The 18,547-nt window shown below is 48.6% G+C and overlaps 1 protein-coding gene across 1 annotated transcript in view; it reads left to right on the forward strand.

Annotated features, from left to right (window-relative positions):
• Positions 1–104: 104 nt before the first annotated feature.
• SRI (sorcin) overlaps positions 105–18,547 on the forward strand; it is a 29,614-nt gene continuing 11,171 nt past the window's right edge. The window contains exons 1-2 of the mRNA XM_068121074.2: positions 105–365; positions 16,677–16,784. Of these exons, the coding sequence (XP_067977175.2) occupies positions 342–365; positions 16,677–16,784 (132 nt within the window). The 5' untranslated portion in view covers positions 105–341. The remainder of the gene's footprint in view (positions 366–16,676; positions 16,785–18,547) is intronic.

Consider the following 18,547-nt stretch of genomic DNA (forward strand, 5'->3'; position numbering starts at 1 on the left):
TAGGCAAGTGCTTTCCTTTTCCACATAAAAATAATTCTTCCTTTCGACTTTCTGACATACTGTCTGCGGTGATTGAAGACGCTGAATGTTGAATTCGAAGCGGTGTATAAGCCGCGACAGATATTCAGTGTGGCTTTCTACCATCGCACGATTTGTGTTTTTTTTTTCAGACAGTGTAAAATATAAAACCACACATTTGTGTAAAATATTATTACATGTATTTTTTTTTCAATTCCTTCTTCCTTAACATTGCTGAACATACACCCGTACACCGTCTACAAAACGGCGTTTCCTCCTAAAAAGTGTCAAGGATTCGTGGCGCTGTAGTATTCCTGTGAACGATGGCATACCAAGGATACGGACAAGTGAGTATCGATCCGGCCTGCATTCGCAGGGTTTAAACGTAGACCGTGCCATCCATCCGTGTTTCTGGCGCAATCTTTTGTACAGGAGTGTAGCTCGTGATGTAAAGAGCGGGAATCCATGCGAATAGTTTTTTTTGGGATGTAGCGCAAAGTGTACTGGAACGTTTGAGTTTGCTCGTGCCTCGTATTCCCGAAGAGTATGTACGGAGGGAGGTTGTGGTTGTGGAGCCACTGCACCTAATTTTTCTCCTCTTTTTTTGCAAAAGGGAAAACGTGCTGTAAATTCATTGCTGAGGTGGAGCGAGTTTAATAAATATCGTTTTAATAGCTACATACATGTCATGGTGGACCGATTCTCCAAAAAGGACAACACAATAGTCAATAGTGCGCCACACCCTTTTTACGTCGCTTCAAGACCTCGTATTTCCTACAGCTTTGAGCTTTACTAAAATGAGGAAGTTTTCACGTTTCAATAATCCATTCACACCGTTGATACATTTTTTGTGGCTGTTTCAAATACTTTGCTCCTGAGAGAGAATTTGTACCGCTGCACTTTATACCATCATGATCATCACTGACAGTTTGAAGCGTCTTTAGAGTTTAGGAGTTGGGAGTTTGTCATTAATCATCTTCAACTTAGAACTCTCGACTGCTAAAGAGTAAAGACTGGGGATGCCTCCTGGTTGTGATTTGTGGGGCAGATGGCACTTGCTGGTCCCAGATCATGCAGCAATCTTATCTTTATTTTATCGTATGATAATTGAGCAAGCCTGGACGTCACCAAAAATCCAAATTTGACAGGTTGCAGAAATAGCGCCACCTTTGGTGGTAGCTGTTATTACAGACTATCTTCCTCTATCAGCCTATCTTATGATATGAACCGCCTTTAGAGGCCATTTTTCTCCGCAGAGCAGGTGTTGGCCTTTTTTTGGGCACCATGGTCCCCTTTTTGAAGCAATGTTTTACAGCCGGATGCCCTTCCTGCCGCCAACCCTGTTAGGCGCCTCTTGGGACACAGGGAATTACCAGTGAACTGGTACTCAATTTGCCGACCTCAGAAGGATGACAGGCTGAGTCAACCCCCCTGGCATTAATTCAGCGATCAGCCAGGATTCAAAACCAGGATCCTAGGATCCCAAGCCGGCACCCTAACTGCTAAGCCAACACTATCTTATGGTATGGATGGAGTATGATATGTTGTGACCAATAAAATCTCTTTCAAAAATGACAAATTATAAAGTGCATTTCCAAGATTGCCGCAGCACCATAGGTGGGCCAATAAATGCTCCTAGTAGCTGTAATGGGACTCGATCTGACATCCTCTCCAGACACAGGGGACCATCATTGACCAGTGTACAGCCATAAGGTGTCAGTCACCAAATAGATGGAACAGCGATGTGTTGTCCTGACGAAGGGTACATCTAGTCGGTCGCTTCGCTTTTCATCTGCCTGGTGACGGCATTTGATCGTTGCATCTTTGCACTGCAACAGGTCTTTCTGGGTATCCTGTCGTCACGGCGTTCGTCCAGGTCAGAGAACTTCATCAATCATCTAAATATAATATACACCACTTTCTAAAGATAATGGAGGAGCTTTTTTTCTTACAGAAGGAGGACATTGGAGACCATCTACTTATGTACCCACCATTCAAAAATTATCTTGTAATGCACCACTCATATCCCTTATTACAAACAAATTATCGAATTCTACTGAAATTCTCATGAAACTTTGATCAGATCTCATGAGAAATAAATTAATTGATTTTTAATGGTTCCCTTTACTCCTCTTCTGTCCAAACTCATTTCCCTCCTGTGCTCTTAACTTTTACATTCTTCAATTTTCACCCCTGCCTTCCCAACTCAACCCCTCCAGCACCCCACAATGTGCTGACTGATGCAACTCACACATGTGCTGCATATGAAATAAGAATGTTTTATTGTCCCCCGTCGCACCGCGGAGCGTAAGGGGGACTATGGTTTTCCCGTGCGTTCGTCCGTGCGTGCGTGCGTGCGTAAGCGAAGGACCGAATTCTAATTTGGTGTGTGGGTGTAACCCACGTCAAAATGCAAGATGGCCGCCGCCATGTATGTCTGATGCCATGTAACATGTATGTCTGAACCTTGTGAGTGGAATATCTTGAAAAAAATAAGTGAAGTACCAACTTCTAATCTGGTGTATGGGTGTATCTAGGCATAAGGAAGAACGCTATTGAAAATTGTGTCGCCACGTCAAAATCCAAGATGGCCGCCACCATATATAGGTCTGAACCTTGTGAGCGAAATATCTTGAAAAATAAACGAACTACTAACTTCTAAAATGGTGTTTGGGTGTATCTATGCATAAGGAAGAACGCTATTGAAAATTGGGTTGCCACGTCAAAATCCAAGATGGCTGCCGCCATGTATGTCTGAACCTTGTAAGTGGAATATCTTGAAAAATAAGCGAGTTACCAACTTCTAAGCTGGTGTGTGGGTGTATCTGGGCATAAGGAAGAACGCTATTGAAAATTTGGTCGCCACGTCAAAATCAAAGATGGCCGCCACCATATATATGTCTGAACCTTGTGAGCGAAATATCTTGAAAAATAAACGAACTACTAACTTCTAATCTGGTGTGTCGGTGTATCTATGCATAAGGAAGAACGCTATTGAAAATTGGGTCGCCACGTCAAAATCAAAGATGGCCACATTGCCTCTTCCACTTTGTCAACTCGCATCACTTCACCGACGGGGGACCTAGGCGTAATGCTTGTTGTTATTATATAGTATATACTTGTAGGATTTTTAGTTTCAGGTAAAATTGTTGTTAAGATTGCTGTGTGACATGGAGATTACTTTAGTAAAAGGTAAAAATAAATGTTTGTGGAGGAACATTTGTGGAGAAGAATGTGGCAAAGAAACCGGAAGAGCAGGAAAAAGAGGAAAATCGGCAGGGGAAAGAGACAGCCATGAGTCGCATTGAAGTTGCGAGCGGACTTCCTCGATATTGGTCGCGAATGAATAAAGGCTTCCCGTGAAAGGGATTGCCCACGACATCCTCCCATATTGTGATTGCGATTAAACCTGCGTCTTAGGTTTTGGTACCAAGTGTGAACTATTGTTGGCGGGGAAGCAAGCGCCTCCATTACAGGCCGATCAGCCATTTTTCCTCGAGGAGGCCGTCCGCCTGGTGCATTGTGTTTTGTCTTAGGGATTCCCATGTCAACATCATCGTGTTGATCACCGTTTGTTTCCATATCGGCTCAATTCCCATATATCGACATCATCATGTGGATCGCCGTTGGTTTCCATATCGGCTTAATCGTTGGTAGACATGGGGCGTGGATTGCACTCACGTCTTGGGGGGTCGTTACCCCGCGCCGCCATCTGCCCGACCTCTCACCTCGTAACTCCTCGTACACAGCCGCGCCGATACCTGCCTGTTGTTCTTGCCGTTCTGCATGACCGACCTTCACCCAGCTTGGGGATTTGTGCACGGACTTTGAGATTGTTACATTCCACTCACGTTTGGCGTATTGTGAGTTTATTGCTTTGAGAGCATTGGGGAATGATGGTACCATCATATGTATTGTTCATGAGATCCAAATGATATTGTGGCGGATCTCCCAAAGCCCGTCGCCGTACAGAGGAGGGGTTAACCCCCTTTTCCCCCTCGGGTCTTCCTGTCCACGTGGCTGAATCGCCACTTCCGCAGCGAGCGTGGAAAAGGGTATCGGGTCGACGCCGCACGTACCTTTGGTACCCACGCTGCCACGAAAACGGGGACCGGACCTCGCACAAGCCACGCTAATCGAATACGCCCGAGCGGTGTGCGTATCACGTGACTCGTGCCATTACCTTTTATTGAACCCGATCGAGCGGTTCTGTTCGTGCGATGCTAAGCCAATAGTGAAATGATGGGAACGGTCAAATAAGAGGAAGAACACGGTTTATTTATAATGTACAGTGATTCGAATAAAGGGAAGGGACACAGAGCAGATGCTTAACAGCCTTTACTTATATCCAGACAAAGGGCCTACTCACTCACGCAGGGAAAAGAAGGAAGGACAGTTCGCGTGCCAAACTCGCCTTGCCGTCGGTTGCTCCGGGACAGCTCGCCCGGCGTGGCCCTCTGGTGGTCACGGCACGTATGCAGGGAGCCCAGATAGGAGGATCGTCGGAGTAGGTGGCTCCAGGATGGATCGTTTCCACAAGCGCGATTAATACAGCCACAGAGCGCAGGGCACAGGGCACGGGGAATGTTCGTGTACAGCGAGGCTATAACACGCAACTCGATTCAAGCACTCCAACTCGTTCAGGGGCTGGGCGACTGACGCGTTCTGTGGATTCTGACTCAAGCTCTGACTCTCCCCGATTCGTTCTCAAGCTCTGACTTGTCTGCTTGTTCGGGGCAAACTCTCTGGCGTTCTGACTCAAGCTCTGACTCGCGCTTGGGGGTTCTGACTCTCTTCTGAGGCGGGGGGGCCCGGGCAGGGTTTTATGGCTCTGCCCCGGCCTTACCCGAATGTTCCATGCCCCTCCTCCCATCGCCGTGGTGAGCCACTCCCCTCGAGCACCGATTGGCTGCTCGCGGCTTACCGGCCACTCCCCCTGCAGCTCCTCCCTTCGGCCTTGCCAGACTTGTTCAGGCCGAGCACATGGTATTCCAGCCTAATCGAGGCCTACACTTACTGGCCTGCTCAACGCAAAACTAACACAGGAAAGGAGACTACGCTTACATTTACTAAAAGATAACTGATCTACAGCGAGGCTACATGTTGTGGTGTGTCTACCTACGAGGGGGGGTCATGCTTTATTCTCAAAACCACAACACTACACCCCTCTCACCAGACTCGGCCCGAGTCGACCCCAACAGTGGAGCGACCGGTAGAGCCTGGCATGCAAATTTAACCATTACTTTAAAATGTGACACATAGGTGTAATCCCTCTAGCATTTACTCTGACCCATGTGTGCGACAGTATTAACACTAGATATGTCCCTCCTATTGCGTTGAGCAGCTATCTAACAGATTCACACCCACAACTACCCGAGTATTTCCGGAATTTCAAACTAAACACATAGCCGGTGGGCACATTCTTATCTATCTATAATTCCAGTTATCTCTGTGTGTGTGTGTGTGTGTGTGTCTGTCTGTGTGTTTGTTTGTCTGTGACCGCTGTTTCTCGACAACCACGGGTCCGATATACTTTAAACTTGCCAGGTATATTGCTGGGGACCCGAGGATGTGCCTTTTCAAGGTTTCATATTAATCGGACAATTACTTACCGAGCGATGTCCAAAAAACGATTCAACCAATCAGAGAGCAGCGAACTAGCGCGTGTGCCGAACGTGGCGGACACACTCTGCCTCGGATGGCACATTTGAGAGCGTATTCATTTATTTCACGTTTGCAAACTATGTTGGCGCTATGTTGGCGTTAAACGATGTTTTAAAACTAATAAAAACGAATTTGCGATTCATTCGCTTTCCTGCGCGTTTGTGTACGCGATGGCGATTTCTTTACCAAACTCCGGAAGCCGTTCGCTTTGGACCGAACCATTTCATGTAAATAGAGGGGGGGGTTCTGTGGTCGTTGCGAATGGACCAAACCATTCATGTAAATAGAGGGGGGGGATTGTCACTGTACTCGCAAGCCGTTCGCCGTTCGCTTTGGCGTTGCGAATGGACCAAACCATTTCATGTAAATAGAGGGGGGGGATATAATTTTAGATAGATATATAGTACGGGCATATATATAGTACGGGCATGCCCTAGTATTTACAATGCACAGAACTTACTTTATTTACAATTCTATGACCCAGGACCTGTACTTTAGGAAGAGAAGATTGGAGGGGAGAGAAAACGCAACACACATAAATGTGGCACTTGCAGCTTGCATCTTGCTTCTTCCGTGTGCGGCTAACAAAACCGGCTGGCCCTGACCGGCATACAGGCCATTTGAAGCATCAGGGCCATCTAAACTTACACATCCTAGCACACAATAGTAAACAATGGTGTATTTTTAATTGCCAGGCAGGGCCACTCCCACGTGGTCCAACTGTGTGGTATCAGCGCCACTCAAACAAGTGGTCCGAAGGTGCAAGATGATCTTGCAGCAAGATGCTGCACAGCAGAGGTGCAAGGCCCCAAGCCTTGTGGTCCATAAGTGTGGCAAGGGTGCAGCAAGGTGGTTTGTGGCAGCAAAAATGCTGCACAGGTCGGCTGCACAGGTGCAGCAAGGGTGCAACGAAAGGACTGGCAGCAAGGTGCTGCACAGTTCGGCTGCCCAGGTGCGACACGGCAGAGTGGATGCTGCACAGTTCGGCCTCCAAAATGGTCATGGGGCGGGGAGGAGAGACGAAGCACAACAAGCAAAACGGAAAGGACACAGTGGCACACAAAAAACAAGGTGACCAGGCACCACGATGCCTGGTGCGGTGCGAGGGATGCGGTAGAGCGAGCAGAGCAAACTCGTCCCTAACCGTCCTTACCCCCCACCGTTGGCTACACTACCCTAGCCCCCCTTGTATTTACAATCCGTCACTACGTCTTGTCTCCCATATCCCCCTCTATCTCTAAATTCATCTCCAAATCCCTCCCAAGAAGGAAAGGATGGCACAAACACAGCCACTCTTACGTAGTGATGCGTCTCATTTTCCAAACGGCCAACAGAACCTCGGTGTGAAGATCGTCCTCCTTGGTGACTGGCTGTGGATGGTGCGAAGGGATTTCTCATATCCTAGCTACACTACTAACATTACTCATTTAAACTACCCGGGGTCGTACCCTGCCAATCGGCCTCTTTAAACTATGTGGTTCTAAGAACCCGAATTCCCATTGCCCACACTGTGGTGCCCTCCGAATTTGGGTCTCACTCCTACAAATTTCTGTCTGTGCCCTCACACAATTTTGGGGCTGGGTCGTGTGGCCCTACCAGCAGGTCTACCGACTTGCGCACCTCCGCCACTGAAGCAGCCCCCGAGTTTGCCTGCTCCTCGCGACTACACTAACTGGGGAAGGCCCTCCCTGGCACTTATCCCCTCTATGCCCATCTTGGCATCGGGCAACCCGGGTCCTCTCCTGGGATCCTCGGGCCCCACTCACAACTAACCTAACCGGCTCCCAGAGCCTACCTACGGCCTCACCTGGCCGACAAACTACCAGTGGTGGAGTGCCCTAATAACCATATGCACCAATTAAGCCACACGCCCAGCCATAACACTGTCTCATGCACCCTACAAAGCACTTCTTGCTACTATCCGCACCACAGGTGTCAACACCACAGGTGCCACAGGTGTTCCTGGCTTTACACTACCCCCCGGGCTTTCGTGAATGGGTTCCACTCCTCCCCCATTCAATCCTTCGCACCATGCACTCCACACCAATCATTCCACACCAACTACTTCCACACCATTTATCTCCACACACCTTTTGTTCTTGCACACCATGCAATTCAATTCACACTACAACACAACTCCTTTTATTTTCCACACACAATTCCTCACTCACACAGCATCATCTATCAACCTAATTTCCCCTAAAACTCGTGCTTCCCTCGTCGTCCCTTTACACTATGCACACGCTTTATTAACATCCACCTAAACTCTCTACGTCCCCTCTATAGTTCAGGTGTCACTACTTAACTCTTGTCCCTACTGTCTTCTAAATCCCTAACATTATCCTAGCCCTCCCTCGGCTAGCTTGGGTGCCCCATGGAGGCAACCATTGCTGGCCCCTCCATGGGCCTAACATTGCCATCCCCCTAAACTAATGCTCATGCCCCCCCCCCTTGTGGGAGGAATGGTGACACTACCACTCCCCCACGGGGGGGGGGGGTACACTACTCCCCCCCCCAGTCCTCTAAACTATGAGCCTCTCCGTGTGGAAGTACATTGTCACGGCTCGGGCTCGAAGGGCCGAGCGATCCATGCGGGTGGTTGGTCGCCTGTAGGTGGTGTCCGTCCGGCATTTTCGATCCAAAGGGCGAGGGATGGATGGGCCCAGGTTCAGGGCTCCATACCGGCGCAGGGCCTCGCGGGCCCACGCACGATGACCCAACCGGCCACGGTCGGAGCATCTCACCCGACAGGGTGCGTGGCTCCGAAAACTCCTACCTCCCCTTGAACCCAGCCGACCGGCCTTGCCGCCATTCGGCACCAACCTAACAGTGCGGGGGGCGGTACGAATCGTGCACGCCGGTCCTTGTGAGACCGATGCCGTACCGATCCCCTCCGGTCCCTGCAGCACACAACTCACCGGGGGCTCGCGTTTGCTACTCGTCCCGCTAAACGCTACCCCGGTCGTTGTCGATGCATGAGCCGCGTTCTCACCACGCGCGACCTAATCCACACTCGCACACCCAGGCACACACGCGCCTTTCACACACTCCATTGTGCACTCTTCTTCCACACACTCCGGTGTGCACTCTCGCTCACACTCCGGTGCACACTCTACCCACACACACTCCGGTGTGCATTCTTTTTTCACACACTCAGTTCTCGCACACTCCTCCGTTGCACACTCGGCCCTCGCACACTCCGGTGCACACTCCTCCGTTACACACTCGGCCATCGCACACTCTGGTGCACACTCGCTCTCCACACACTTGGGTACACACTCTCTCTCTCTCACTCCGTACCACCCTCACTCGTACACCGCACAATGGGCCCATCGCGAACGCCCGGGTCTCGCCTCTGTCCCAAGCGCGCCGAGCACCCGTTCGCGCCAAACACATTCGCGCCATTTTCACTCACCTCGGGGCCCTCCTTCTCAGCCAGCACCTGCAAACCTTTTATTTCGTTAGCAAGCACGGCATCACGGTGTGAACACGAACTTTGTACATGTTCCATGACTACCTCCCGTGATTTGCTCCCCTTCTCTTCTTTCTCTCCTCCCGTCTTTTTAACTCCAATTATTTCCTCTACCTCGACGATCGTCGGCGCCCCTAAAATTTTATTTTCCAATGCGACGATCGTTGGCCCCTTTTCATTCCCTCTTGCGTCGCGACCCTCATTGCCCCATGCCCCAGTCAACTTGGCCGTCCTTCGCTCAAGCTCGCTCCCCATGCGTTCTCCGCACCGGGTCACCTCGTCACGTACCACCGCGACCTTCCCGCTCAACCTGCGCCCAATGTCCTCCCCTGCCTTTTTCATGTCCTTTTTCGACTCTGCCCTCATCTTCTGCATATCGCACCTGGATTCCTCCCTAATTTTTTCCATGTTACACCTGGATTCCTTTATTTCTTCCCCCAATTTTTCCATTTGACCACCCATTTTGTTTTCCAACCCTTTCATTTCCCGGGTGGTTCTGTCCCCCAATGCGTCCATTTTTGCATTAATTTGGGTTAGGTATAATTCAATGTCAAACCTGGCTCGCACAGCGGGCTTGGCTGCCACTGCCACGTGCGAGGCGCCGCCATTTTCTTTCCCTGCTGCCGCAACCTCATCTACTGCCTCCACTACCAACTGTCCCTGTTGGTCCTGGGCCATTAATTCCTCTTCTATTACTATTCCCACCGGCATTTGACCGCCTTGGCCCGCCATCGTACGAATTTAATTTGGTTTTGCAAAAACTAAATTTCGTCCACTCATAATTTTGAGCACGTGAAGCGCACTCTAGGTCCAATTATCCCACTCCTAGACACCAATTTGTTGCGGATCTCCCAAAGCCCGTCGACGTACAGAGTGGGGGTTAACCCCCTTTTCCCCCTCGGGTCTTCGTGTCCACGAGGCCGAATCGCCACTTCAGCAGCGAGCGTGGAAAAGGGTATCGGGTCGATGCCGCATGTACCTTTGGTACCCAGGCTGCCACGAAAACGGGGACTGGACCTCGCACAAGCCACGCTAATCGAATACGCCCGAGCGGTGTGCGTATCACGTGACTCGTGCCGTTACCTTTTATTGAACCCGATCGAGCGGTTCTGTTCGTGCGATGCTAAGCCAATAGTGAAATGATGAACGGTCAAATAAGAGGAAGAACACTGTTTATTTCTAATGTACAGTGATTCGAATAAAGGGAAGGGACACAGAGCAGATGCTTAACAGCCTTAACTTATCCCCAGACAAAGGGCCCACTCACTCACGCAGGGAAAAGAAGGAAGGACAGTTCGCGCGCCAAACGCGCCTTGCCGTCGGTCGCTCCGGGACAGCCCGCGCGGCGTGGCCCTCTGGTGGTCACGGCACGTATGCAGGGAGCCCAGGTAGGAGGATCGTCGGAGGAGGTGGCTCCAGGATGGATAGTTTCCACAAGCGCGATTAATACTCGCGAGATCCTTTTACCTTTTATTGGAGATCACGGCGAGGTCACGTCTTTTCGAAGCTGTTCCATGCGCTCACGCTTTCGAAGCTAAGTGATATTTCTCAATTGTGTTTTTGTCGAGACTGTATCTATCTTTCGGTGTATGTACCTACAGCATATCTTTTTGGAAAATTTTCGGTGCTAATTTTTCGTACATGTATACACAATCGTCGGTTAATGCGTATCGAGTATTCTGCGGCCTAGTACTCGTAGGCTTCGGCTACCGTACCGTCTCCGACCTTGTGGGTTTGTTTTTCTCTCAGCGATTCGTCGAATGCGCTGAAATTATTTTCGTTCTCTGTTTCGTCCCAGTTGTTCACCCCGTACCTCCTTGTTTAATATCTCTACTCACAAAAAAAAAAAAACCCCAAAAAATATTTCCTTCCCAGGTCTTATTCGTTTATTTGTTGTTCTTTTTGTTCGTTCGTTCTTCGTTCACGATCACGCGATCACGTGGTTAGAAATGTATAATCTCTCCCCTGAACAACTATTTTCTCTCATATATTATAACACCCTTTTCTTCTTTTCCTACAAAAGGATGCTTTCGTCTTGCTCACCAAATCTATTCATTCCAAAATATATATATAATACCATCTCTTACAGTTCCTCCTTTCTACATTCCCTAAACTATCCAGAACTCCACCCCTCCTCCAGTGTCCTCAAACGTATTTTTGACTCAAAGGTCTCAAACTCATTTTGCAAAAAATGTTCGTTTCCCATGAATCGGACACTTTTCAAAATCCAATCTCACCCCTCCCCTCCAAATCCTCCCCATCACCCATCCCTTTCAAATCTCCCCCCTTGCCCCTTCCCTCCCCTCCCTCCTAAACTCCCCCCACACCCCTCCCCTCCGAGACTCTCCCTCGCTCCTCCCCTCCTAGACTCCCCTCTCACCCCTCCTCCTCAAAGCATCCTCCCTGCTTCTTCCCCCTTCCAACTTTCACCTTCATCTCCCCCAACCTTCTGCCTCGCTCTTCCCCCTCCTCAAATAACACCTCACTGTGCCTCACCCAATCTCCATCAAACCTTTTGTCTGCCCCATTCTTCCCTTTCTCCAAGCTATTCTGAAATCTCTGAAATCTCTGACACACCTTCAACAGCTCTCCCTACCTCTTCCTCCTCTTCCACATCTTACCCTACCCCTCCCCCCCCCTGTTCTGGACCCGATGCTCCCCCTTCCTCTTCATTAACGGTATGGACCTCAAACATCCGGGGCCTTCGCTCAAACTTGACTGACCTCTCCATACAGGTTGCTTCTGACAAACCAGATGTGATCTGCTTAACAGAAACTTTCCTCCTTCATGATGTCTCTGATGCCTTGGTATCTCTCCCAGGTTACTCCCTCCTCTGGTATGATAGACCTGAGCCTCGTCCTGGAGGTGGGTTTGCTGTCTTTATAAAAAACTCTCTTCCTCACTCACCCTCCACTGCCCTCTCTCCACCTCACCTCCAGGAATACCTTTGGCTACGGCTTCCCCTTCGCTCCCACCTTTTGTTCATATGTGTGTTGTACCGTCCACCAAACAGCGATGACTCCATCTACATCTCACTGTCTGATAATATGGACCAACTTCTATCTACCCATCCCAACTCTCTCTTCCTCATATGTGGTGATTTCAATTGTCACCATGCCAGTTGGCTGGGTGTGGGTACCTCTCTCACCAGCCATGTCTCTTCAGCAAAGGACTTCTGCGACTCACTGGGACTGACACAATCTGTCAATTTCCCGACCCGGATCTCAGTCAACGGAGCATCTTCTCTTCTGGATTTGGTTATGACAAACTTCCCTGAAAATGTCTGCTGCTCTTCTTCTGCTCCAATCGGCTCATCTGATCATGTGCTTGTCAAAGTGGACATGTCACTGACCATTCTCAGAGAGCCTCCTCAGCGCCGACGAGTCTGGCATTTCACTCAGGCCAACTGGCACGGTCTTCAAGCAGCCATCAATCATCTGGACTGGTCTCCCATCTCTACCGCCTCTGACATCAACTCATCCTGGGAATTCTTTCAAAGTAAATTGCTCTCTCTCATGCACAGATTTATCCCATCTCGTCTTCACTTGTCATATCCTTCCTCCCGTCCATGGTACACGGAATCTTGTGGTGAGGCTGTTGCCCTGAAACAACTTGCTTTCGTCTCCTGGAAAGCAAATCCAACGGAAGGAAATCTCATTTCCTTTCACAAAGCCCGAAACAAGTGTGTGTCCACCCTCAGGAGAGCCAGGAAACAATATCTCACCGTTCTCAAGACCGAACTCTCTTATCTGTCTCCCTCTTCCAAATCCTGGTGGCGTCTGGTCAAATCTGTTTCTAGTGTTTGTTCCCCCTCCATCCCCTCCCTCACCTCAAACGGCTTAACGGCTGACTCCGCACGTGAAAAAGCTGAATGCCTCAACTCTGTGTTTGCCTCTAAATCTTGTGTCCCAAACCCATCCCTCTCTGTACCCACCGTACCCAGTCGTACCCAGCTGCTCCTGGACTCTGTGTCCTTTCCTCCTGATGAGGTGGAAAAGTTTCTGTCAACCCTCGACTCTGATTCTGCAACTGGTCCTGGCGGCATCAGCCCACGGGTCCTAAAATCATGTTCTTCTGCTCTTTTACTCCCTCTTTCTGTTCTCTTCACCCTCTCTTTTGCTCAAGGTCATCTGCCATCTGCTTGGAAATCAGCCAACATCACCGCTTTGCACAAAAAAGGTGCAAAAACAGATCCCAGCAACTACAGACCAATCAGCCTTCTCCCAATTGTCAGCAAAGTCATGGAATCCATCATTGCTTCAGATATGAAATCTTTCCTCTTCTCCAATGGCTTGATCTCTGATCATCAATTTGGTTTCAGACCTGGTCACTCTACTCTGGACATGCTGCTTCTGCTTTCTCAACAATGGATGGAGGTCCTCAACGCCAAACAGGAAATTAGAGCTGTCTCCCTTGACATTTCACGTGCCTTCGATACGGTCTGGCACCCTGCTCTGCTCACCAAACTCTCCTCCTTTGGTATCCATGGAAATCTCCACGCATGGCTGGCGGACTTCTTCTCTGGTCGTAGTCAACGTGTGGCCCTGAATGGGTTTCTCTCATCTCCTCTTCCTGTTCAGGCTGGAGTTCCCCAAGGTAGTGTTCTGAGCCCTGTGCTTTTTCTGGTCTTCATCAATGATCTCTCTGACTCTCTTGAAAATCCTCTGTATCTCTTTGCTGACGACTCTACTCTCTGTCGCTCCATTCCTCATCCCTCAGATCGGCAGTCTGCAGCCTCCTCACTCTCTGCAGACCTGGACAAAATCACAGACTGGGCAAACAAATGGAACATGTCTTTCAATCCTGATAAATCTCACACTCTTACGATGTCTCTCCGAAAAGACCGACTGGAAAACCCTCCCATCCACTTTCTGAATAATCCTCTCCAAGAAGTTCTGTCACTCAAGCTTTTGGGTCTCACTATTTGCCATGATCTTTCCTGGGAAAACCACATTTCAAATCTGGCCTCCAAAGCCAGTCGCCGACTGGGCATCCTCCGTCGTGCGAAGTCCTTCCTTGGCACACCTTAGCTCCTCACCACATACAAGGCTTTCATCCGCAGCTCTATGGAATACTGCTCTCCCCTCTGGTCTGGTGCTCCTGCCTCACACCTAGCCCGTCTTCGCGCTGTTGAAACCAAAGCGTTCAGAATCATTGGAATCTCCCGCGATGAAGCTAACTCCAAGGGCCTTTCACTCACTCACCGCAGGCAGGTTGGTGGTCTTTCCGTCTTCTACCGACTCCTCTCTGGCCTTGCCCCCCCAGCCCTCTCTGGGCTCTGTCCCCCAAATATTCCTACAGGTCGCACAAGATCTGCCTGCAACCCTCTTATGGTTAAACTGCCAAAATCAAGACTTTCTGCTCACCTTCACCCCTTCATTCCTCTTTTCTTCCGCCTCTGGAACAAACTCCCTCACTCTCTTCAATCCCACTGCACCCTCCAGGTCTTTAAAACAGCTGTTCACCACCATCTCTTATCCTCCCCCATCCAAAACCTTGATCTTTTCTACCCCCGCTAATTTCGGTCCCCTTGTGTTTTATACCTCTCCCCCCCGCCCTCCTCCTCCCACGCCTCCTGCCCCCAAGCCCTCTCCCTCCCACACTTCTCCCTGCTCTCAAATGTTGTGGTTGTGTGCTTCCCCTTCTCTCCCCATCTTGTCTTCCGCTCCCTCTTTTTGTGTGTTTTGTTTGTCTGGTTGATTTGTTTGTGAAATAAATGTTAGCTCTTTCACGAGCCTCGATTCAGAATCCAAAAAAAAATAAAAAATACAGCCACAGAGTGCAGGGCACAGGGCACGGGGAATGTTCGTGTACAGCGAGGCTGTAACACGCAACTCGATTCAAGCACTCCGACTCGTTCAGGGGCTGGGTGACTGACGCGTTCTGTGGATTCTGACTCGAGCTCGGACTCTCCCCGATTCGTTCTCAAGCTCTGACTTGTCTGCTTGTTCTGGGCAAACTCTCTGGCGTTCTGACTCAAGCTGTGACTCGCGCTTGGGGTTTCTGACTCTCTTCTGCGGCGGGGGGCCCGGGGCAGGGTTTTATGGCTCTGCCCCGGCCTTACCCGAATGTTCCATGCCCCTCCTCCCATCGCCGTGGTGAGCCACTCCCCTCGAGCACCGATTGGCTGCTCGCGGCTTACCGGCCACTCCCCCTGCAGCTCCTCCCTTCGGCCTTGCCAGACTTGTTCAGGCTGAGCACATGGTATTCCAGCCTAATCGAGGCCTACACATACTGGCCTGCTCAACGCAAAACTAACACAGGAAAGGAGACTACGCTTGCATTTACTAAGAGATAACTGAACTACAGCGAGGCTACATGTTGTGGTGCGTCTACCTACGAGGGGGGGTCATCCTTTATTCTCAAAACCACAACAATATTTTCATGGTACTTTCGTTAAGAGTGATATAATTGTGTATGTGAGAGTTCTTGATACAATTACTTATTTTGTTTTACACAATTGCATTGGTGTGGTTTTACCATGGTTTATTAGAACATTCAATAACAAATCTTTCTGCCGCGTTCCCTCAAGACTCTGAGAGGTACCGTAACCGGGGTTTGGGGAGGTAACACGAAACGCTAACCATTAAATAATTAATCGATTAATTGATGAATCAATAAATCCAAAATACCCTTTACGGCCAAATCACTTGGTCACTCAGTCATGTCCAAATTCCTAACTTAAAAGGTGCCTTTGCTATTGCCCAGATGAGAAAGAAAATAAATAAGTGATTAATTAATCGATAATAATTAAGTAACTAATCAATTGAGTGATTAATTTAAAAAAACAAAAATGCTGTTTTTGCCAAAGCACGTGCTCACTATTGTGCCAAAATTTCAGCTTCCTAGCTCATAGAATGGCCGAGATATCGCCCGGACAACAAACAAAGAAACCGGAGTGAAAACCGAGTACTCCCTTTCAGCACGCGTCACTGCCGAGCTCCCTTTGGTGCCCAGCAATGACGTCATGCAGTGCCTGGAGATGGAATAGGAAAGGAGCAGTGTACAATAGAGGCCACTAACTTGTCTGTGGCAATAAAGCAGCAGACACTGTGCTTCATCCTCATCTCTCGAGATGTCAATAATGTGGAGAGCTTTGGATTCCACGGAGGACAGGTGTAAGGCAGCGAAGGATTTCATTTTAGGATTTAAGGTGCCATGCTTGATTTTTCAGCTCTCCCATTCCAATGGCTACCCTTGTGTTTCCATGTGTACAAGTACAAGTGAGACACTGAATATCATAATCGTCATAATATAAAATATGATCATCATGATAAATATGGGACTTCTGTACGTCTTTGTTGAAACTTGGAGAACATTAAAACTTTTTCAAAGGCATCTGCTGCAAATTGTTTAAAGAGTTCAATAGCCTTCTCTGTTTACTAATTAGTAGTTATGGGATGACATAATAATATTTATTCAGATGTTATTCTTCTTCTATGATGAAAAGTACTTTAAGTTACATAATGGGCCTCTTTTTCAGGATTATGACTTTTTTTCTTTTGTTTTCCACATGCCACAGTTTCCTGGTTATGGGGGCCCTCCTGGTGGACCCGGTGGTTACTCTGCACAGCAGGGGTTCCCACAGCAAGACCCTCTGGCTGGATACTTTTCATCTGTGGCAGGAGGGGTGAGAACTGCTGGCAGTATTTGCATGGCGTTGAAATTCTATAATCGATCGGCGATATGTTGGGTAGTTGCACCAATATCCCAGCATGCTACTGCACTCTTGGATGCTGTGGAATCTGAAGCGCTCAACATCAATGGCATTTCCTGGAAAGCGGAGATGCCGGGCCTGTTGCTCTATCGTCACACTTCTTGGTGACCTGTTTTCCATCTCCTCTGCTCTTCCTCCATCAGCTCTTTCAGTCCTCCACCACTGTTTCAGCCCCTTGCATGGCTCATACATTCTTCCAGTAACCCCCTCTTGTTAACCGTACAAAATCCAGACTTGCTTTCTCACTTCCGTTTCTTTGTTCCACTTCTCCCACCTGTGTAACCTGCATCACTTGCTTTTCCCTGAGTCTTGTCTTGTCACTTGATTTTCCCCTCTAAGTCGGAAACTATTCTGCCGACTGATTTCCATTTATCAACTGCTCATGGTCTTTCCCATTTCTACTTCTGTGTTTTATTTATTTTATTTTTTACACTCGGTGAGACCATGTCGTCCATTCCCTTCCTCATGCTATTAGAGCACGGGAAATCCTCGTTTTACGTCGGAGATACGTTTCTGCAAAGTCGGACTTAAAGTGAATTCATTTTTGCCATAAGCTTGATGATGCAAGTCGGGGACATGTTCGTGGGGAGTTTTTTTTTTTTTTTTTGTCAAATTTTTCACCACAAATTATATAATTACAAGGAAAGGTATCCATCCCCAGTGATGGGAAAAGCAAGTGTAGTAACCATTCCCAATGATGGGAAAAGTTCAAGTTAATTTATCCATCTATATAATAATAGCATAAGGACTCGACTTTGTTATCCCTTTTACACCGCACCCAGTGACCCGATGCCCACGGCACTAATGGATTTACGATCTACGAACCGCGCTCTTTGTTTATCACGTACAGCCATACTCGAAAAATCTGAATTAGCCGACGTTGGGGCCCAAAAGCATCCGATTAACTGCCGATATGACGCCATCGTATTGGCGTCTGCTGGGCGAAGGCGAAGCAAGCCGTCCGCTGATTGGACAGGCGAAGGCGAAAGCAAGCCGTCCACTGAGTGGACAATCCAGAGCATGCATTTGTGCCGGTGTCGGCGATCGTTGTTCATATACGCACTCTTCATTCTCATCTTTCTTCCTAACTCTTTGTCGGACAAGCAAATCCCCTATGCCATCCATAATGGTACACTCTATCCATACACCACATCCTCCCTTCCGTGGATGTTCCATGGGTTTCGGCTAGTTTAAATTATTTCATGGACTTTTAAAAGGTTAATTCTTGGTTTCACTCAGAGCCAAAGCTTATAAAGAGATAGTTATACCACCCACCGCAAAATGGTAGTGCAACATCTGGCGGCATAGGTTGGATTTGTCTAAAAAGAGGGCAAACTATCCTGCTTGCAAAATAATATTTGGCATCAACTTTGTTCATGCCTGTTCTCTCGTCATTTCAAAAGTGAATGATGAGCTCTTCAAAGTCGGTATGGGAAGCGGCTGCCATAAGAGACAACCGAATGCATGGACAGACACCACGGTTCGCAATATACAGTATATAATAATACTTGACTTCCCTTCCAAGGAACCTCAACACAGAAAGAGACCATTCGGCCCATCAAGCCTGCACAATGGTTGCCAACCTATGAGTTTTATTTTTGTACACAGAGTTAAGGCTCGTGGAAGAGCTAGAACACTGAACGTATCAGGATGCAATAGGACAAAAGGAACAGTAG

The sequence above is a fragment of the Myxine glutinosa genome, chromosome 6, assembly GCF_964187855.1.
Source record: "Myxine glutinosa chromosome 6, kmMyxGlut1.1, whole genome shotgun sequence".
In the NCBI taxonomy this organism is placed as follows: domain Eukaryota; kingdom Metazoa; phylum Chordata; class Myxini; order Myxiniformes; family Myxinidae; genus Myxine; species Myxine glutinosa.